General features: G+C 37.1%; 1 protein-coding gene across 5 annotated transcripts in view; it reads right to left on the bottom strand.

Moving 5' to 3' along the window:
- LOC111873394 overlaps window positions 1-24,194 on the bottom strand; it is a 76,117-nt gene that overhangs the window by 13,029 nt on the left and 38,894 nt on the right. For 3 of the 5 annotated variants that reach the window (XR_002844380.2, XM_023868062.2, XM_023868061.2), the window contains exons 6-11: window positions 22,479-22,608; window positions 21,881-22,003; window positions 12,036-12,098; window positions 10,502-10,561; window positions 10,135-10,213; window positions 8,818-8,982 (exon numbers count right to left, since the gene is read on the bottom strand). Coding sequence is in view for 4 of the 5 variants with exons in the window: in XM_023868062.2 (XP_023723830.1) it covers window positions 8,818-8,982; window positions 10,135-10,213; window positions 10,502-10,561; window positions 12,036-12,098; window positions 21,881-22,003; window positions 22,479-22,608 (620 nt within the window). In the remaining variant the exon portion in view is untranslated. Of the gene's footprint in view, window positions 1-8,817; window positions 8,983-10,134; window positions 10,214-10,501; window positions 10,562-12,035; window positions 12,099-21,880; window positions 22,029-22,478; window positions 22,609-24,194 lie in introns of all 5 variants that reach the window. The other 2 variants (XM_023868063.2, XM_023868064.2) reach the window with 2 other exon arrangements.

The raw sequence follows: 24,194 nt of genomic DNA on the forward strand, positions 1-24,194 counted from the left end.
CCCTGGAGCTTTTCACATGCCACTCCAAAAATATTAATTTTACAAGGAGAGTTCGAACGACTTTGATTATATTTTAGTAACTTACAGAGAAAACTGTCCTAAATGCAGTTACACAGGTGATATCTTCGGGAAAACAGAAGTACACACACTAGAGGCCCAAATGCAAAATGTCAATTTCTTCAAAAATGGCATGAATAATTTTATTTTATTCTTGTACCATATTTAAGGGTTTATGGATAATTTTTATCAATCACTTATGACAGGATAGTAGAGGACTTAGATGGAATAACTAAACAACATTTGTTATGCAATGCACACACATCCTAACTTATTGACCAACAATGGTCTATCAATCAACAATAAATTTAATTTCCAAGGTAAAGTAGTCAAGGTCAGTGTCAATTTCTTTTTCTTATGCTCAACTTTCAGTTCTTTCTATCCCAAAGTTATTCATTAATATTAATATACCAATTTTATTGTCAGTTTATTTCCAGCTCAGGTAACTTCATTCTGGCAAGACATACATGAGGATCACAGAACCATAAAAAAAATCCATGGCTTGAGTCTGCAAGCAAACTATACCAACTGAGCGACCACTGCTTGTTGGCGAAGTCAGGACCAAGTTGGCACAGTACCATAACAGCATTAAAAATTACAAACAGAAGAACCAATTATGTAATGGCAACAGTAAATCTTACTGGAATAAAAACATCCTTCACACTTTATTTTCACTTTAGAAATACAATTACTACATCTACATGTGGTAGCGTAACTGGTTGAGGCACTATGCTACAAGCTGGAAGGTCGCGGGTTCGAGTCCCAATGAGGTGGATTTTTTTTTTCAATTAACCTAATCCTTCCAGCTGCACTGTGGCCCTAAGGTCGACTCAGCCTCTAACAGAAATGAGTACCAGGAATCTTCCTGGTGGGTAAAGGACGGCTGGTGCATGAGACTGACAACCTTATCACCATCTGTGAGCTGCTTGTCTAGATAATGAGGGACCCTAAATATCTCACAACCCTATGCGCCTCCATGGCCTTTCACAACGATGTGTGTACAACTGACGTCTCCTCTTGCCTGTGAATGAACTTCAACTGTGAATATGAATGGTAAGAAACATGGAAGTGTTATCTAGTACTGACAAAGGGCATTTCAAGAGCAGTGTGTGATTGTGACTTACTTACTTGTCCTCATACAAACCTTTTTTATTTCAAACAATAAACAAATTATGTTTTTGAGCATCAAAATCTATGTAGGGTTCCAGACAGAAAGGAAAAAGGAAAGGAGATGTAGGATACATGATAGATTAATTTTGGAGCCTCTGAAAGACAGTCTGCCAACAATATAATATAAACCTTGCTAGAGGAAGGCAGTTACAATGCTGCCATTTCTTCTTAAAGAAACTTGTTCATAATATTATTTCTAGTGCACTGACTACTACCCACATATACATACATTTTGAGCGTATCCAAGTATTAACAATATAAGACAAACTGCTTTAATTTGTACAAACATTATTTTTCTGGACATTATCCATCATCCTATTTTACCTAAAACACCATCCTGTTTTTAAATAAATAAGAACAGGAGACAGGGTCCAGCTCTAAACAACTGGGCCCAACTAAGCAGGTTTTACCTGAAGGCAGAGACAGAATCCAGTCTCCAAAACGTTGTTTCTAAATAAAAACAGGATTGTTTTAGATGAAAACAGGACAATGGATAATATCCAGAAAAATAACGTTTGCATTAATGTACCATCATTACAAACTTTAAATCTTGTTTTCATTTGATTTGTACATCTCATTCTTAATAAAATGTTACACTTTCATATTTTAAACATAATATACAATGCAATCCTGAGATAGTACTCCTCAATTTAAGGTCTTCACTCATTTATTGATTGATTTTTTAATGATACACCAATAATCTTAGTTTGAATTCATCTTCATTTTCCTCAGTTTAGTGTTCAAATCCATTAGTCCTAACAGAAACCTTCAATGGCAAGTTTCCAGCATTACAGCATGCAGTATCACATGCTATCAACACGAACCTACTGAGAAGTAAATGGGAGATGGGGCATAAAATGACTACAATAGTAGGATGCATGGTCAATCACAGACTGCATGCTCCTTTAGCATTCTCTCTGCATATATATCAAGGAATGTAATATCATTAAACATACCAGCATGTAATCCAAATGAAACAAGGCAAACCTGGCATCCTATTCCAGAAGACAGCAATGTTCACTGTCACTGTTGAGAGAACCTCAGCTCTCACAATATGAAGATTATTTCATTAGCATATCTAATGTCCTTCATTCTCCTCCTTTTACCTGGCAAACTCTGCATACAAAACGAGAAATAGATACTAATCCATTTTACAGGTTACCTCAGCAATATGGGTCTGACATATAACCTGTTTGAATCTCAGATTCAGACCAGTCCCTCCTGTACTGGTTCTACCTAACCTCAGTGGGATACTCATTAGACAGTACCTTCAAAGAGGCCACAACTGTTTCTTAACAAATCCCACTCTATCCAGCATTCACAATAAACTTCACGTTTAACTCGGCATTAAATATCCCATGGACGTGACATGCAATCATTAAACGAAGAAATGATCACAGTCATACTGATCAATGCCAAAGGTATTATCACGAGACACTGCCAGAAGCAATACATTAATGCAGAATTTATATCTGTGGAAGTACTTCAAGCCACTGTTCTGTTAATATTATGAATATTTTTTATAATAAACACTAATACTCTAATTCTCCCTTCTAAGTCATTGTAAGATGTGCTTCTTACATTTTTATGCAGATCTTAAGTTTTAAAATCTTTGGTGGGCAATACATTTAACCAAAGAAGTACTATGCATCAAGACTGTCTTATGGGACAAGATACCATGTAGTATGGTGGATAATTACCAATGTTTCAGAGGAACCTATATTTTCCAACTGCCATGAAGCTGGGTCCAGGTTTTTCCCAAAATGTTGATAAATATCTACCAGGATAGAGAGCCTTATCCCAGAAGACAGCAGCATGCACACCCACCACTGCGAGAATACAGTCTCACGTATGCATTTACCTAACAGATAAACTGGGAGTTGCTACAGCAAGAGCAATATCTTTGAAACTTAAACTATACATACTACAGAAATAATTACTATCTACAAAGACAAATAAACGAAAACTATCAACAAATTTTACTTTCACAAAGAAACTGCACCCAAGTTCATATTCACATTACAGTTCACCAATTAAAAAAAATTTACAGAACATAATAAAGCATGTATATGTCTATTCAAACATAAATGAGTATCTAGTCTCATTATTAACACTGAAAATTCAATCTTACAGTTAACGTTCATATTAATCACTTCTGAAGTGACAAACTACTAAAGATTTTAATAATGATTGCTCACACAGTGCACCATGTTACACATAAGAAAAGAAACTGTAATCTCTCAGGGCATATCTCTACTTAATAATATGTACCTATTCAAATAATTACCATCAAGGATGCTCACATATCAGTAACTCTCTTACACTTTTATTCAGGAGGACCTGAGTACTTCAAATCTCAGCCAGGACACCAGCTATCCTAACATATTACATGGTTTTCCTCATACCCTCTGAGCAAATAGATGGACAGTACATCAATTATGCCACAACTGTGTCTTTCCAAAATTATTTCCAATTTATCACCCATCTACCATGCTACTACCCAACGCTATATACCGCAGATAATGAAATAACCCCCCCTTCCCCCCACCAAAAAAAACAGTGCACCTATTGCTATAAACCTAAATCACTAGGCCATTTAACAAATTTAAATCACATGATGATATACCCAGTATAAATAAGAGAACCCTTCTTTTTATTTTGGATATACATACACATTTTGAGTATGGGAAAAGTCACCTGGCAAGAAGTGAGCATTAAAATGTTTAATGCAAAAACCTGCAAAAAATATATCCAATATAAAATATGCATATGAAAATAATCATGCACATGCACGAATGCATTACCTAAATATATCACTGCCTTCACATGCATAACTATTACAAATGGCAACTAGATATAGAGCCTACTTGCAGATTCCCACAATATTTTGAATAGGTGGAAGTACTTCTCATGGTTGTCAGTGATGTTAGGCAGACAGAAATACATACAGCTGAGCTATTAGTACCTGATCCTAGCAGTTTTGGGGTTGAAATTGCTACTGCAAAGTTGAAAAGTTATAAATTGCCAGGTAGTGATCAAATTCCAGAAGAACTGATTCAAGCAAAAGGTGAAATATGACGGTCTAAGATCGATAAGCTAATTAATTCTGTTTGGAATAAGGGAAAATAGCCTGATCAGTGGAAGGAGTCTATTATTGTACCAATTCACAAGAAGGGTGATAAAACTGACTGCAGTAATCATCATGGGATATCGCTGCTATAAACGTCACACAAAATTTTATCCAATATTCTACTCTCAAAGTTATGTCCATACATAGATTCAATTATTGAGATCATCAGTGTGGGTTTCAACATAACAGAACAACTACTGATCAAATCTTCTGCATTCGTTAGATACTGGAGAAAAAATGAGAGTACAATGAGACAATACATCAGCTATTCGTAGACTTCAAGAAAGCCTATGATTCTGTCAGGAGGGAGTTATTGTATGATATTCTCATAGTAGAGTTTGGGGTACCCATGAAACTAGTTAGGCTGATTAAAATGTGTTTAAATAAAACGTATGGTAAAGCCCGTATAGGTAAATATTTGTCTGATAATATTCCTATCCAGAATGGTCTAAAACAAGGAGATGCTTTATTGCCACTGCTTTTCAACTTTGCTTTAGAATATGCAATTAAGAAGGTCCAGGAAAATCAGGTGGGACTGAAATTAAATGGGACACATCCGTTGCTGGACTATGCTGATGGTGTGAATCTACTGGGTGATAATATTGACACCATAAAGAAAACACACAGACTTTACCTGACACTAGTAAGCAGGTTGGTCTGGAAGTAAACACAGAGAAAACTAAGTATATGTTGCAGTCTCATAACCAGAATGCAGGGAAAACTCATGACATAAAGATAGCTAACTCAGGTTTTCAAATGTGGTACATTTCAGATATTTGGAAAGACTATAAAAAAATTAAAACCTGATTCAGGAGGAAATTAAGATGAGACTGAATTCTGGTAATGCTTGCTACCATCCAGTCAAGAACCTTTTGTCTTCTTGTCTGCTGTCTAAAATCATAAGAATTAGAATATACAAAAGTATAATTTTTCCTGTGGTTCTTTATGGGTGTGAAACTTGGTCTCTGGCATTAAGGGAGGAACATAGACTGAGGGTGTTTGAGAACAGGGTGCTGAGGAGAATATCTTGATCAAAGAGAGAAGAAGTGATGGGAGGTTGGAGAAAATTACATAATGAGGACCTTCATAACTTGTGTTCAATGATCAAGACAAGTGACCACTAAGAAGACCAAGATATAGGTGGGTGAGCAATATTAAAATGAATCTTAGAGGAATAAGATGGGATGGTATGGACTGGATTCATCTGGCTCAGGATAGACCAGTGGAGGGTTCTTGTGAATGTGGTAATGAACCTTCAGGTTCCATAAAATGCTGGGAGCTCAGCTCCATGAATGAGTGAACTACATACAATTTTTCCTTGGCACTACAGCCCCAGTGGGCCTAGGCCTACCTCCATGAACTCTCCGTTCACTTCGGTTTTTCTAAATCTTACACATATGGTAGGACTCCTTGGGCAAGTGATCAGCTCGTCGCAAGGCCTCTACCTGTAGACGAACACAGGAAAACGCACACAAACATCCATGCCGAGTGGGATTCAAACCCACGATCCCAGCTTCCGAGCGAGCAAAGACAGTGCACGCCTTAGACCAATCGGCTACCGTGACTGGCGAACTACATACAATACACTACAAGAAAGAGTTGTGCATGAAATTATTCCCTATTTATACTTTATATAAATATTGTAATCATAACCAATGGTATAAATGTGTGTATGCACACAAGCACCAAGTTATGGAGATATATCACTGGTGAAGTAAATGTTCAACATATCTGCCTCTCATCCTAGACTCTAGACTGATAGCACTGTAAAATGCACATTCCCCAATATGGTTGTCATTCTGTTGCCCAAGTTCCAAAAGATTAAGTAGTACATTTGTGACCATGCAACAACACGTGTTCTCTATACAATCTGCTCTCTGTTTAACAGTCAACTTTCCTTGGTCCACATTTTCACTAACTGGTACTATACATCCCTTGGTAGCAATGTGCCCCAGTGAAATCTCTATGATTCAGACCATTCACCCATGCATTTCAGTTTTCATTAGTAACAAATTTGCCACTTCATGGGAATGGAGGGGGTAATTTTATTTATTCATCACCTTGTATATAAGGCCTGTTCAAATGACACCACTTAAATAACACTGCTGGCAAATATGGCTGATTAAATGCCTTCAGCTGAACAACTGTCACATGTAATATTCATGAAAAGTCAGTTACTGTATACATAAGAAAACTGGGAGAGCCTGTGAAGACGAAGAATGGAGAATTTTGGCAGCTTGATCTACCAAATCTTGAATAGAACACAGTGTACTTTATAAATTTACCTTGTCTGCTTTAGGCATGTGGTAGCGTAGTTGGTTGAGGCACTATGCTACAAGCTGGAAGGTCACAGGTTTGAATCCCAATGAGGTGGATTTTTTCAATTGACCTAATCCTTCCAGCTGCACTATGGCCTGAGGTCAACTCAGCCTCTAACAGAAATATTTTCCAGGATTCTTCCTGGGAGGGTAAAGGACAGCTGGCGCATAAGGCTGACAAACTTACCGCTATCTGTGAGCCAACTGTCTAGAGAAAATATGCGAGCCTCGACATCTCACAACCCTACAGGCCTTTATAGCTTTACCATTTACATTGTCTGCTTACATTAAAAGTTTTTTCTGTATTATATCCAGAGAACTATCAACAGTGGTGCGATGAAGTTTCTGTAACATTGTATATAAGGCAATGAGCTGTCCTGTCAACTGAATCTTCTCCAATCTGTAGGGCAGGCGAGGTTTCTTAACTACAGAATGAGATGAGAGATCCCTGTATGCCCCAAATTTCAAACTTAAAATTTATTTTGCATTCTACAATCCCACTGTAGGAAAGTCTGTTGCATACAGAATACGTCATACGTCTTGCAAATAATGTGGAGTTAATTATCAATTCCAAGTACTGTTTTATAGATAATGAAAGATCAAGAAATAAAAAACTGGGACATTAATGACCAACTTATAAATCAACTGAATAATTACATTGGAGACTTGAACTGTTGGCATTAGAATGCGGAAGCATTTGTAAAATGTGACTATACTTGATATAAGAACAAAGAAGTTGGTAAGTAACTCTCGATAAACACATAAAAATTAATTATAGACATAAAGGATTTATGAGTTTTTCATGGATAATTATTATTTCAATATGATTAAGTGTAACTAAGAAACTAATTATACAGAATGTAAGAACACAATGAGCATAAAAATTTATTACAAATTTAGTTTCTTTAATTACAGAATTAATTATTAATTCCTAGTCATAATTTATAAATTTTAGTATAAAAAATACAAATGTAATATTAACAGTTAGCAACAGATCAACTGAAGAACATCCGAACACCAGGCTACATAATAAAATACCATAGGCATTTACAGAAATGTCAGTATGTAGAGAATTGGAGGTCATCAACTTTGCTAGACCCTATATGATATTAATGGTAGTGTAACAAATGAACTGTTGGAAGATGTGTGAAAATCCATCAACTGTGAAGCAGACATTTTCTGATAGTCGTAAAAACAGCAACTACATGCTACATTGGTGGCTGGGTGATAACTTAAAACTTACTTCCAAAATAAAACTACTTACAAATTATGACAATTATGTTACAGACTGTGCCACGTAACTTCGAAAAAGGCCCCGCATTCCTAGTCAAATCCCGCGCATAGCTTGTGGGTGGGAGGAGTTTCTTAACACTCGTTCTTCCACTGCCCGCCTGTCACTTCTCACTTCCTCCACCCCAGTCTGAAATTTTTCTTCTGCGCATTCAAGGTTACTCTTGGCCTTGTTCAAAGTTACTGACACTTGCTATAGTGTTAATGGAAGTTCATCTAATTAAGTGAACTAAGCAATCTCAGATATATCCTAACAAGTCAACAGACTTCAGTGTGGCTGCAAGTGCCACAACAGCGACTGTGGCCTAGGATGAGATGATGGCCAACTACACGAGTGGGAATAGGGGAAACTGGGATGTTTAAGTGAGTCAAGTAATGAACTAAAGTCACATGAATAATATCATATTTAACAAAAGCCATCTTTTGCCAACCTATTCAACCTTTAAAGAGAATTCAACTGAAAAGAAATAAGTGGATTGGATACATCATAATTTACTCATTACCAATATCAACAGCAGTATTTATTATTAAACCATTTGAAAATAGTTTGAGCCACTGGGCACAACCCAACCAGCGAAGAATAACTAGAACACCAAAATGTTTAGCAAGATAATGCAGAATTTGAGAAAACTGTTCCATACAATAACGTAAATATAGTATTTCAGCAGCTACTGCATAATTGATTTTGAATAATGGTTCGGCATTTTTGTAGTCGGTGATTATTTCTATTTATTCTTATGTTTTAATTAAGTAAATCAGTCTTCACCTGATTTTCACCCCACTTCTCTTCTATCTTACAGTAATATAAATCTGATACTTCTCTCAACTTATGCTTCAAACAAGAACACGCACCAGGTTCTGAACTTCGTCTCCTCCTTCTCCTCCTCCAGATGAATATGAGTGCAAAAATGCACATCAGCACAAAGACTGCAAATACAGCCATGAGGATAACATCAACACGAAGTGAAGGTGGTGATGTTATCTGTGGTGATTGTGGTGATACTGACTGTACTTCAACTGAAACAGTATACATACATATTTTATTTATTAATCAAAAATGCAGGGTGTACGAAGGGGACAACTTCAGAGACAGATACGAGTATATAACCAGGAAGTATCTGATAAATAATGATCTTCTCCCAGGCTGACAGAATTTTCTTAAAAAAGTATCTCAATGTAAAAATAGTATTGAAAAGTATTTTGGTCTAAAATGTAAACAATTTCTTAATGCATTCTTCAAACTTTCACAAATAATTAAATATCATTACACATGACATTTTTGTGCAAATGCATATTTTCCTTCCATGCAGCCAACACACTTCAGAACCAGTATGCCCTAACAAGTCGTTTAACTTATTTTGCAGTGCATACTTGCAAATATGAGACTAGGGCATAACAATGAAACTCCCATTTAATGTTTCTTTTATGAGCAATGGATTTGAAGATTAAACTGCTGAAACTCTCACCTGGAGGTAATTTAACTCCAAGATTAATGACCTGGATAATTGAAATTGAATGTTAAATGATAACATTAAATTGGGGTTCCACTATGTTTCCCTCTATTTCATATTTTTGGCAAATTTTAGTCACTTTCCATTAAAATGGGTTTTGTGATGCTAGGTACTGTTCAGTATACTGGACCTCTTTATAACTCACCTTTTAAAAATATTTGTATAATTATTCATTATGATTTTTTCCAGTATGACATTTGTATCACAGAAGTGAGGTGGTTACTTGACAGCTGCACAGTTGTACTGTACCAGGTCATTCAAGCATCAGAACAGTTTCTTGTATACCCCACAGAAGTACTACTCACTTCCCTGCATGCCTTTCATTGTCATGCCAGTAACAGACTCTAAGCTAAAAACCACTGATGAGAAGCAAGAAAAAGTATCAACTGAAAAAATTCAAATACTGCCCACACAGCACCATGAAACTGAACGCCTTCCACCTCAAAACAAACAATGATATAGAGAGAGCTATATTCTTTTAAAAGCTGTATTTTTTCATGTTCTCTGCAAAATAACAGTTACCACAAACATACTATTGTATAAACCAAACAATAAATATTTCCAAGCTTCTATGTAGCAATAATATACATGTAATATCCCACAAGAATCATCTCTATGGAGTATATATATACGTGTGTGTGTGTAATTATACACTTACAGACTTTGCTGTTGTATACACAGTAAGAGTCATTATTCCAAACTGTATCCCGCACACATCGATCATCAAAAATTTCCACCTGTGAACAAAAAGATTAATTTCCTACTATACCATTATGTAATGTACTAGTATCATACCGCACCTTGCAGATGTATTGTAAACAGTAAACTACTATGTTGAATTATCATTAAAAGCATTTTTTCTGACATATCTGTTATTTATTTACTGAAAATGACAAAAAGTGTAGGAGGGGTATAATATTCAGAAGTGTTTAGTTTTGAGTAGCCATATCCAACATGGATCCCACACTGATCAAAGAGGAATAAGTATATAACTACTGTGATCACATACACTATAAATGACTTACCAGCACACAATAATATCCAGCCGTAACATTCTGTATTGTGCATCGTATCTCATCTTTGCCCTGAAAGTTACAAAATTTAATGTACAAAGTTGCAACAGAAAATCCTTTTTTTTCTGTTGTATTATGAAGATAAATAAATAATATAACAAATATATGACACAAGCATAAACAGGAGTGTGTGGTCAATCAAATGGCCTCAACTGAAAAGTTCAGCAACCAACTATCAAGGATTACACTGTAGTATTCTGTTGTGTACATTTTACTTAAACCTGAAATCACACTATTTCAAATTTTTAAGCTCATTTCTTCTTTGTTACAAAACTAAACAGCAAACACTTATCTCAAAGAGCAAATATTCAAACACAGGTGGTTGAATTAAACAAATAAAAATTCTGCTTTAAGTCAGATGCATGAGCCATTAAGAATGTTAGGCTAAAGTGTTCTATTGTACATCCTTTTTGCATTACTGGTGGATGCTAAGTGTCAGAAACTAACATTATCAAAGTCAAAATCCTCTTTTTTATAATGAACCATGAGAAGAATAAAAAGGAAAAGCTGATGGCACATCCAAACATCAACCAAATAATTTTCAATAAGTTTATAATGTTTTATTTACAACAGTACAGTAAGCTAAGAGAAAAAATTATATGGAACTGTAGTTGTGATTATTCCAGTTTCACATCTGAAGGTACAAGGATTCAACAAACAATATTTTATGTGGCCATAATGTTGCCATTTTCCAGTTTTCAACACAAATATAATTTAATGAAACTGCAGCACTGTTAATGAAGTAATACACACAAACCTTCAGGGCACTGAAAGCCCCATTATACCCTCAGAAATGCAGACCACTTGACTGTAGGTGTTATTACAGATGGGAGTTATACAGCACTAAGATGGGCTGACCTCCAACACTTACATCTAAAATGTATATGGGAGCTAGCTGGTTGAACACATGCAGCTTGCTAATAATGTTCCAAAGAAATAATACTAAAATGGTGCAAAAGTAAAACAAAAATTTTTTAATGTTCGCAGTAGTAATATTGCACAAAAACATAAAATAAAACTGCAAGCAAACAAATCAGAATATGAGGCCATGTCACAATATCAAAACTATGTGATGTTTGCAAAATAAAAATCTTGGAAAGAAAAAAAAAATATTAAATTAAGTAAAGCAATATTACTCTCAAACGGAAGTTCAGGTTGAACGAAACATTTCACTGTTTTCCAAGATGAAAAACAACAACATAACTGAGTGTAGATCTTTTTTATCCAGATCAAACAAGTGCCATATCAGGTTCATGTGCTTAAAAAGAAACTGCAATTTATGGCAAGGAGAAAATCAAAATGGGTATTCCCACATATAGAAAATTATTCAAAATATCTTAAAGATAAGGAACTGTATGAGTGACTTGTGAGAGACAAGATATATGGAAATATTGTATGAATCATTAGGTAAAATAACTGGATGACCCACAGGCTATTTTCAGGAAATTACAATACACTATGCATATAAATCAATGGTGTTACTTACTATATGGCAGATTGGTTTGTTTGTCAACTTATTTTTCACTTTACACATGAACTTTCCAGATGTCTGTAAAAGAAATATGCATTTTCAGACATATATAAATATCTCCATCATCTCGGAAACTTAATAAATACTTACTTATAGCAATCAATAAGTACACAAGAACTTAAGAGATTAAAAACTGTAGCTTGAATCACTGACTAGAATTAGCAGTCTTTCTTACAATCCACTGCAATGGCATTATATTCACGCTGTCTGTTTGAAACCTCTTTCAGGGCGTGTAATACCTTCAGTAAATAACTGTAAGGAAGATTCATGAATGTTCAATGCTATCTGTGGTCTCGTGATTTTTGTTCCACTGCATGATGAGATTCAAATGCATGGAGGAACCTTTACTAATCAGTGATAATAAAAATACAGGAAAATGGGAAAAGTGTATGATTAAATTGCAGCCATTCTGCCAGCTTTAACATAAATTCCAACACTCCTTTTTAGTACTAAAAGGGTTATTTTTTGCTCTCTTTCACCCCCAAATTTAAAACCAATGGCCCCCTCCAATCACTTCCCAGTACCAGCACCTTTCTTTCTATACAAACAGTGCCATACACATATTTAATTTCAACAGTAAAAGGCAGAACAAAATATGTGAAGTGTAACAGGTACCCTATGGCAGAAAGTAATGAAGTAAGGTTCTGATACCAACAAACATAAATAATGTTATGGGTCTGTTATAAACCCCCATTCAGCAGTTCTTGAGTTGTTACATGCACAAAGATGGCTGGAAAGGGTGATTTTAATAGGTTCTCTGTTGGAACGTAAATGGGACTAAGAACTAACTCTACAGTACAGAGACTTCATGAGGACTGAACAGTTAATTAGCTGATCAAGATGCTCCCAACTTTTATCAGCCTAATGATTCATCACTGTGTTTACAAAATACTATCAAGTTATCTTATCTTCAGTCAGTTTATGCCGGCTGGATCATTCATTTGTTTGTACACAGATCTTAGTCTTGTCCACTGTTTAGCATACATGTCCTGTGTGCATTTACCCCTACCCTTTCACCTGGGGCTCACATCTGCTTCTCTATGCTCACTGCTTAGGAAGCACACTGGAAGACTCCCAACAAACAATGAATAGAATATACAGTGATTCCAGTTAACAGGGGCAAATCCTGAAGGATGACATAGCTAAGCATGAACAAGTAACTAACGAAGATACTAGAAATTTACTGATGGACTACGACTTATTTCATGCAGGAAGCTAATGTAGGCAGTCATATATCAGCATTAGAAACTGCGCTGATTTTGTTCACTTGCAGTCTGTCAAATGAACACAGCAATGTCACTAACTGTTAAGAAGTACACGTAGGTTTAATACATAAATGAATCAAATTTATTTTTAGGGTAAATATTTTTTGCAATTTGTACCAACTGTTTCAGTTCATCTGAAGTCAGTACTTTTTTTTTACTCAACAAATGGAAAGCTTATTGTTTTATATATATATATATATATATATATATATGGTAAAAGGTAACAATATCACTGTAACACCCTGTGGAGGCCCACAGGGTTGTGAGACATCAAGGCTCTATATTTTCTAGGCAACAGGTTCACAGATGACCGTGAGGCTGCCAGCCTTATGGGCCAGCTGCGTTACATCCTCAGGAAGATTCCTGGTACTCATTTATAGGTACAAATAACTTTCTAACCCTTTATGTGTAAACAGTTTCAGAACATAATCACGCAGAATTTTCAAGCTGATCTCACATCTGTAGTTCAACTTGCATGCCCCACCTGACTAAGTGTCCTCCTGCTATTCAGTCCATGGCAGATTGGGCTGTTTACTAATACACTCAGGGAAGAGGCAGTAAAGGAGAGGTGGGCATGATGCACATTCAAATCACTTCACACCTTCACCATCTTATTTTGTTATTACTGTCCCATCAATGCCAAGGTCTCCCAAATTTTCACTTCTACTGAGTTTTTCCAACCAAGATGTTGCATGCTCTATCTCCTGTACATGCTACATAACCTGTGAATCTAGTATTCATTAAATTAATGTCACGTGACACAGTGACTAACGACGGGGTTCGGATTTGTAATTGGATTTATTAACCACCTATCAGTCGTAACTACAATTATTTATTACACTATTACTGATTTTCATACTACAAAGCATTCCACACTAATCTCTTCAGTCTATCTGCACTAGTCTTCATGGATTTATAACAGAGGAACTATACAAGTCTCATTAAATTACACACTCCCAATATCACTGTACTACTGCATACATAAAATCTTCAAATCACACATTAAGTCTTCACCGGCTGACTTCTAATTCTTCTTCAACTATGAACTTCCCATGGCGACCTCCTACCGAAAACTGACCGACTCTAGTGCTGATTGTCCTCAAGATAACTCCTCTGTGTGGACCCCATGGAAAACCTCTATTTTTTATGACGTCACCATTTTCATAGCACAGACAGGTATGCAGAAATGTGTTTATCGAGCCCTTGCCTAGAAGCAGGTTGCATAACCCCACTGTTCCACCGCTGGATGACATAGAAAACACAGCTTCATGTATTGTTGCGTGCTGGAACATGTTCATAGAGCTGCTGCCTGGCAATGCACTGATCAAATCTGTTACATTAATATTATGGAATTAATCATTATAATTCATCCAACTGATGAAAAGCAATAACGAGTGACACGTTACAACGAAAAAAACTACCATTTTTATTATACTGTGATGTGAAGGCTGCAAGCCAGAATTGTGGAATGAATATATGCAGCCACTGCTAGGCAACAGTGTGGTAAACAGGTCTATGGCAAAGAATAAACATACAACATCTAAGGAACTGTTGGAAGCGGTGTTTTCTATGCAGTCCATGCTGAGGCTATACAGACAGGACCAAAGGGAGAGTTAGTCAGTCTGTGGTCGGAGCTCGTAGTTATCTGGCAGCCTTGAGTAGCAGCCACTACCTAGCAATGACTAGTGAACAAACAGAACACTTTATATGTGTGTAGTTGTAGTGATCTATAGTGTAAATCACTGGGACTGTTACAGTTATTTGTAGTTACCAGCTATAAGTGTTCAATAAATCCAATTATCAAATCAAACCCTGTGTCTAGTCACCAACACGTGATAATACTGTTCAACCAATCCTACATTTAAACAGCTGATGATAATGAACTATGATCATATGAATGAGGAAATGCATTGAAATAGGTGATTCAAATCCCATATAGTATGTAGCATAGTATATTACAGCACTCTCAAAACTGAGGATGAAGCACCTATAAATCACCTAACTGTACATTATTATAGTTATCACCAGATATATACAAGTACAATTACAGTGTTTTCGACATTATCCATCATCTTGTTTTTCAAAGCACAACGTTTCGGGTGATTGGAGTCTGTCTCGATCTTCAGGTAAAACGTACTCAGTTGGGCCCAATCGATAGAGCTAGTCCATATCTCCAGACACCAGGGACTAGCTCTATCGATTGGGCCTAACTCAGCTGTTTTTGCCTGAAGATGGAGACAAAATCCAGTCACTGAAATGAGTTGTAAATAAAAAACGGGGCCATGGATATGTCCAAAAACACAACTGTATTCACATACCATTCTCACAAACTTTTATATCATATATATATATACAAGGTTTAGTATAGCATTTGTTTCTGAAGCAAGATTAGATAAATCGGTAACACCTTAGCCAATAAACACTGGTTAATACAGGTTCATTGGCGAAAAGGATGCACTTCATATAGGATATGAGATCCTCACAGCAGTTTTTATGGAGAATTTTATCTTCTGCAATGTAAGATCATGCAGTTTTGTGAAAGTCTACCCAACGTTTCACAAAGAATACCTCTAAAATGTCAGCTGACTTACTCCAGATTACATGGGGATATATCCCAGAAGACATAACTCTTCAAAACACTTCATGTTTTGATATAAACTTGTACTGAATATGAAAAATATATTCTGTAATAAATTTTGAAAGAATATTTGCTATTTTAATTTAAATTCAATTAATTGAAATTTTGATTCTCAAGATTCTGACTCCATATTAATTACTGAAAGCAACGACTACAGCATGTACACAAGCATTTGATATTCGTAGATACAAACATTCAGCGAAAAACCCATAATGTTACTACCATCCATCTTGTGTAATTTCAACTTTTGGGATTTAGCTGCATCAAGTGTCAAAGTTGTTTCAACACTGCAGTTTTCAATTTCAGGACTATCAAACTAAAAGAAGTCTGGTCTCATCTCATCCTCCAAATGTTCTCCTTTACCCAGGGGTCGGGGAACTTTTTTACTTATTACCCCAAAATATATTTATTTACGCCAACGTTACCCCCTTGATTTGAAAGAGAGAAAATCATAGATTATTCAAATTCAAAAGGTTTATTGAATCTATTTATATGGAGAACACAATTATAAATATAAAAAGTATAAAATAATGCGATAAAATACGAGTAAATTAATATCCTCATTATGAAACAAAAGGATTTCTTGGAAATTTTTTTTTTCACTTCAGGTTTTGGAGAAATAATGTTTCATTTTTGATACAATAACACCAAAATTGGGACATTTTGATGTCAGAGCAATTTGCATACTGTTTTCGGGGTCCAGTCGATTTCTCTGCTTTGTCTTTATGTTCAGTAGAGTGGAAAATCCTTGTTCGCAAAGGTAGGTTGTTGTAAAGGGCAGCAACTTTTTGACTGCCTCCTCATGTGCAATTTTGAAAGCATTTGCAGCTCTTGACATCCAAAAATATGACAGATCTGCTTTGTTTTCAAATTCAATACGTGCTTCATTATTGGATCGAAGTTCAAGAAGTGCCTCTGCCAAACCTTGAGGCTCTTCTGGTACATCAGCAATTTCACATTTAAAGGGATCTACAACCCAACTGACATTATGTGATTCAAGATCAGGAAAGTAATCATCAAACCGCTTTTTGAGTTTGGTAAGATGCCTTATAACTGTGTCCTTGATGTCATCAAAAGTAATACTTTCACAATCTTCCAAAAAGAAAGGCAACCGTGAAAAGGCAGCAATCTTGTTTTGTTCTGCTTTCTGTCTCCAATATACTCGTAAAAGCTTTGATCCAAACGCTATCGTCCACAACATGCTGGGTGCGTTTATCTATAGAAGTGTTTAGTGATGACGTCACGCTGCCATGATAGAACAATTTCCGTAGCAGCCGTTGTTACGGATGGTTATATAACGGAAGAAAAATTTCTGTCATAACAAGGAACGCATTTTTTATACAATTTCATTTGTCTATTGAGTCCTCATTACCCCCAAGAATTTCATTTTTACCCCACTTGGGGTAATTTACCCCGGTTCGCCGACCACTGCCTTAACCATAGGGTACCTTCCCATTAGACAGTACAAAGTTCCACACCTCCTCCCTTACTTCTACCGTGAGACATACATATTTGGCTGCATGGCCCTAATTCAGGGGTTCTGTTCTGAAGGTTCCCAGAGCCACCAGATAGTAAAAGATGGTGATGAGCCACATAGTGCTCAGAACCAAGATTCACTGTGCTGGCTAGGCCAGCAGCAATTTAGTGGTCAGTGGTCGGTCGGTCGGTCAGTCAGTCAGTCCACCTCATTCAAAATGAAAATGGTGACTAAAATGTACGCCAAATTCTTGGCACATCTTCAACACCTGCTGTGGCTAAACCTTGAAAGCTGGAAATACACATTAAACACAGTCCTCAGCAATCCACTTATCAGAATATATACATCATGTCACACCCAGTTTGAATAAGAATGAAAGCCAGAAAAGTAATACAAATGTTAACCATGAATATGAGACTTGCAAGTTTGGTACCAACAATTACTACTACTGTAATTTCTTTTCATGTAAGTTTGACTTCTCAGACACAGAATAAAAACATGTACTGTAATCAATTATATGCTCATATATGGGTTTGGTCTCAAAGAGTACAGAATCATATGGTTTTAGGTGCATGAAATTCATAACTATGTGCTTTGTCAAAAATAACCTCTTTCGTCTTTGTGATATTTTCCATTGTGGTCATTACATTACTAACAGCAACATGCAAAATTCTTTACATGCAACATTTTGGTCAAACCCTCTCTACTGATTTCTTGAAAGGCATTAAACATGCTAACACTAAACTGAACATTAGGCCACGCAACAGCTCAAGCGGTTAGTTGCTGGCTTCCCACCGCGGTGGCCCGGGGTCAGTCAAGTGGGATTCGTGGTGGACAAAGTGATGCTGGGGCAGGTTTTCTCCGAGTACTTCGGTTTACCTTGCCAATCTTCATTCCACCCACTGCTCCACAATCACCCTCACTTACTATCTGGGGCTGGTAGAATAGACCAGAAGTGGCCACAGTACAAGGGACTTAGTCCCACCCCACTAGCAATAAAACAAAACTGAACATTGTGTCGCATAAAATTAATTTTTAAAATATGCAACTGAAAGTGGCCTGAAAAAGCCTACGAGGTTGTATCGGAAAGTTCCCGGACTGTTATTGTTGTAACTACCTCAATGAAAAAAGATGAAAGGGGAGGCCAAGCTCACACTTCCCCAAGCCTACTACTGCAGCCGTCTGCCACGTGACACCGCGCTGTGAACATGCATTCCTTTTAAATGAGTGTTTTTTTGACTTCATGTTTTATTTTGTCTGTGATGGAGCAAAATTGAGCAAAATGTCTGCATCAAATTTTGCATGAAGCTCAGTAAATCCACTACCGAAAGCCTTGAAATGCTTTGTGAGGCTTTGGGAGACCATTCTTTAAGTCAGACATCGGTCTTTGAATGACATTCGTGTTTCAAGGTCGGTTGAAAGTCAGATGAAGATGACGAACGTTCAGAGTGACCAAGCACCAGCAAAACGACAGAAAATGTTGAAACAATTCGACAACTCATCCACGATGGCCGTTGCCAAACAATCCAAGAGCCTGCAGACACCGCTGGAATCAGTTATGGAGTTTGCCAGAAGATCTTAACAGACCATTTGAACATGCATTGCTCCTTCATCAACACAACGTGTCCACCCACAAGTCACTGAAAACCAGAGTTTGTGACTAACAACAACATGGTTAACATTCCCCATCCTCCCTATTAGCCGAACTTAGCCCCTGTGATTTCGCGTTGCTTCCCAAATTGAAAATGAAACTGAAGGGACAACGTTTAGAAAGAGTGTCTGACATCAAAAGGGAATCGCAAGCAGTACTCAACAGCATTTCGGAAAATGACTTCCATAGTGCTTTTGAAGCGGGGGGGGAATAAAACGATGGGATCACTGTAATGTTACCAAGGAGACTATTTTGAAGGAGATGGCAGCTAAGCCAGCATTTCTTTTTTGACCTAGTCCGGGAACTTCGCGATAGTACTTCGCATCCAGAATCCACAGAATGTTGATGCATTTTAACTTTAGACAGGATACAATGAGCCCATACTATAGAAATTGACTTAGTATTTTGCAGGATTTCTAATTAACGGAAAGAATAATTAACCCTAAATTTTTTCCACCATAAAAGGGATAGCCTTATGCTATTCTGTCGCCTTCTTTGATCGAAGAATGCAATATATTCATAAATATGCACCAAAGATGCTCTAAAAATTAGACATCTTAACTCCAGACTTTGTGCCATTTAAATGTGGCTGCACAGGCGGCAGAATGCCACTGAAAGACATGCTTAAAGGGATAAATAGTGGTAGTTAAAAACTATTAATTTCATGTCCAAAAGCAACTTCAATCATACAAAGTCTTCCTTGAATGACAGAATTTTCTGACTTTCTTACTCTCAGCCTCATGGCTGGAACCTTAACGGTCATCTGCCAAAAAACAGGAGTCTAGCACTGTGGCTAAAATGCCATACACTGTAAACACTGATGTGCACTTCCCAAAACAAATCAATTATTTAAAAGACACTGTCTCCTTTCTGCTCTTGAACAAACTCCAATACTCTTGAGAAGACTGTGTGACAATGATTAGTTCCATAAATATAACTGCTTTGCAAATGGGACACTTCAGTACATACAGCGTGCAATAATTATTTGCATATACTTTGTTTTGAAGTTTCCCCATAAATAAGTCATAGGAATTTAAGTCTGGAGACTTTGCAAGTCACAATTTGTCACTTATCAGAGAGTCTTAAAAAAAAATGGAACAAACTCTGTGGATTCACTCCACAGGTGAACTATACCGACCGATCAACCGCCACCTGTCAGCAAAGTTAGTGCCAACTTTAGCAGATAGAAGGTGGTGCATGGTCAGCACAAGAGATCCCCATGGCCATTACTTTCAGGTTTCTAGACTGGAGTTACTATTTCCTTGAAATAGCTCCTCAATTATCCTCATGTTTAGTGGACCCCATTCCAAACCCACTACTTCTCAGAAAATCTGGCAGCGCCGGGAATCGAACCTGGACCTCTGGATCTGTAGCCAGGAACTCTGACCACTAGACTACAGAGTCTGTCTTCAAACACCCTGCTTAAAACATGAATGGAATAATGAGCAGTGTGTGTTGCAGCACCATTGTACCTAAAACAACCATGTCTTTTCTTTCACTGTAATGTTCTCAAAAAAGGGGTCAAACAATATCACTGGCATACTGCCCTGAATTTCCAGTCCGTTAAAAAAATATGCAGTCCATTGTTTGTGTGGCATGTGGCAGCAATGGCACACCACACACAAATTTACTGATTGTGAAGGGGTACTTCAAAAGTCTCTGAGGTTAACAGTACTCCAGCACCTATTATGATACTTGTTAACATATCTGGTCAGGTGAAACAAACTTCATCAGCAAAAAATCCAAGTTTTAAGTCAATGTCACCATAATATAGTGCCCACAAAAACAAGTTACAAAAGGTCTTATTCAACTGTAATTTGTCTTCCTCTGTTACTTGAACCTGTCTAATTTTATGCAGCAGTAGACATAACTTTTTAGTTCCTCTCCATACTGCTGTTGTAGAAACCTGTGCATATTGAGCTAATCATGCTGAGGATTTGTGAGGTGATCTTTTAATGTGGATCAAAGTTCATCAAGCATTTTCTTAGTACAGCATTCTGCCTACTCTATCAGTTCTGTGAGAAATATCCAGTTCAATGCTCTTTGCTCATGAATTCAAGAATCACTGAAGAAGCTGGAATTTGAACAGCAGGATACTTACAGCAAAACGTTCTTTGAAGGCATTATATGATTATGTAAGATTTGAGGCTTTCACGGCGGTGACTATGAAGAAAGCAGTCTTGTGGGATTTGGCACCGTGTATATGTAGTGTTAACCGACGTTTTGGAGGAACGTATCGCCTCCATCTCAGGGTAGAAGAAAAAATATAAGAAATCTGCAAGCGAAGAGACCGTGAGAACCGTGAGATGGAGGCGATACGTTCCTCCAAAACGTCGGTTAACACTACATATACACGGTGCCAAATACCAGAAGACTGCTTTCTTCATTATATGATTACCTTTTACACTGTACTGTACTGTACAGTAAAATCTCCTATCTTAAGTATATATTTCACTACCTCAGTACAGTACTGTAAATGAGAATGACTATGGGAACAGAAACACAAACAGACAAACAGATATTTCGGTCATTTGCACATGCAGTCATAGCAGTACAAGACACCAACAACAGAGACATTGCACACTAATGTCCCTATCTCTCTGTTCATCCATTTGTTGTGCACACCAAGTTCAGCTAAGCTTTCAAGTTTTCTCACAGCTGCAGAAACTCAACTCAGTCAAGAAAGACTCTGTACAAGGGAGAAGCTCTTTAGAGAGAGAAATAAAGTGGGCCAATCACACATCACTTTTGTAAACAACTGCCTCTTACCCTATAAATGCAACATGAGTGCTCATGTCCTGACTCATAGCATGCCCTGTCCTTTGACTGATCTATATCAGAGTTCAGGCGAAAACTCATATGCAGATCTTCAAATTCTTCAATTGCCTGGAACTGGACACTTACATCAATTTGATGTCTGAAAGCATAATGTTATTCATTCTGAAGCCAAAGGTAACGATACAACCACAGGTACCATAATACATTGTTATAAGAAAGCCAGCAAAACTATAGCAAGCATGCAAGAGAATATATATATCATATGGCAAATGACAATGCTTATCAAACAAAGCAAATGCTGCATGTTAGTAAGCATAGAATGAATACGAAATTTAAGTTCATTAAGCAGTTTACACATGCCCCCAAATGCCAGAAACATGTAGAATGTTGAATTTTGTACATATTTGTACACATTTTATCCACATACTATACACATCAAAAGAATAATGCTTTATAACATTAAAATAAAATTAAAAATTCATAAATAATTACCTTAACATCACACTATATTTTTGTACTAATAATTTAATAAAATTTTCAACTTTCCCCTTCTCACTGGGAAACAGTTAAAGCATAATTGTCAGCTTACACTTAAAGCAATCTCCCACCAGTGTTGTATAATACCATGACCACAGGTGCATGAATGGGAATCACATTTTCTGGTTTCAAGCTGCATTCTGGAAACATTTATCCTACTGAGAGAAAACTGCCACTGCCTCCTAGAAATAAACAAACATAGCAACAACATCTACTAAACTACATGCCAGAAACTATCTGCAATTTCTGCATTATTGATGAAAGACACTGTTAACAGAGTTGCAGTTTTGCTAAACCAACCCACTCACAAAACTCTTCTTGCTTTTGGTACTGACCTTGCATTTTTCTGAAAAACTAATTGCTTATGTAGAGGGATAACAAAGAAGCAGAATGTAAACCCAGCAGTATGCATGATATGATATTCTCAGAGAAGTGGTTATGAAGAGATTTATATTCTGGGATAAAATGCTGTGTAGTCTAGTGGAAGTCAATGGACATTTTGTAGGATTATGTCTCCTCCATCTTCAGGGTTGAAAAGTAAGCCACGCAAGAAATCAGCATGAAGGAAGCAGTAGGCATTGTAATTTTCAGCATTAGCATGGGACACTGCATCCAGCTCTGTAACATCATTATACTCGCCACCAAACTCAAATATATAGCCACATCATAAGGGATGCAACTGATATCACGCCCCATCCCTATAATATTGTCAAGTGTCACAGTGACTAAGACACGGGTTTGAATTGGTAATTGGATATACTGGATACCTACAGGTCATAACTACAAATAATTATAATACTATTGCTGATCTATACCATTTACGTACAATCACTCCACACTAATATTGTCAGCCTTATCTGCACTAGTCCTCACGGATTTATAACACAGGAACTATAAAAGTATCATTAAAACATACACTTCCAACATCACTGTACTACAGCAAACATAAAGTCTCCAAATCACATGTTAGATCTTCAAAGGCTGACTTCTTGTACTCTTCTTCAACTACGAACTTCCCGTGGTTATCTCCTACCGAGAACTGACTTGTCTTTCAACTAAATGAATTGTCAGTTACATAGCCAAAAAATAGATATGCATCACAGGAAACACATTTCACGTAACCACCACTCACCACTGCATGGCTTCACCGTGGACATGGAAAACAAAGCCTCCTCTATAGTTGCATGTTTGACTATGTTTACAGAGCTGTTGCCTGGCAAACGCGTTATAGGATGACTTCTGCCTATGGAAACTTCTAATTTGCTCCCTAAAAGATTACGGGAAGCCTCTGTTAAGTTCCTCTAGATGGGCTCATCATGGAGCCCCTCAGGCCTGGCCACCCATCAAACTTAAGCCCTTCCTTGCTGTCCTAGCCTGCCTCTGCTACTCTTACTCTGTTAATACCTTACCATATGGCTCCAACCCTCCCACACACCTTCTCCCTGGCTTCATTCCCACCTTCCTCGGTTCTTTGCCCAATACACACTTATGTCTTCTTGCAGTGTGTGGTAACAGATCTGCAAAATGACCATTTTCAGGGCAGATCCTAGTTACCTTTCTATGTCTCCTATTAGTTCTCACTGCTTCCCACAGAAAAACAGTGGGAACTGACATATGCTCTTGCGGTTCCCTCCTGTTTTCTATATAATCCTGAATCTTCTACCAGCAAACTACACTACTTGCTGCATGCCTCATGCTGGGTTTACTCTTCAGCCCTGCAGTCAACTTTCACCAGACTATACAGTGTTTTATCTCAAAAGACAGAACC

This window comes from Cryptotermes secundus, unplaced genomic scaffold (assembly GCF_002891405.2).
Source record: "Cryptotermes secundus unplaced genomic scaffold, Csec_1.0 scaffold22, whole genome shotgun sequence".
NCBI lineage: Eukaryota > Metazoa > Arthropoda > Insecta > Blattodea > Kalotermitidae > Cryptotermes > Cryptotermes secundus.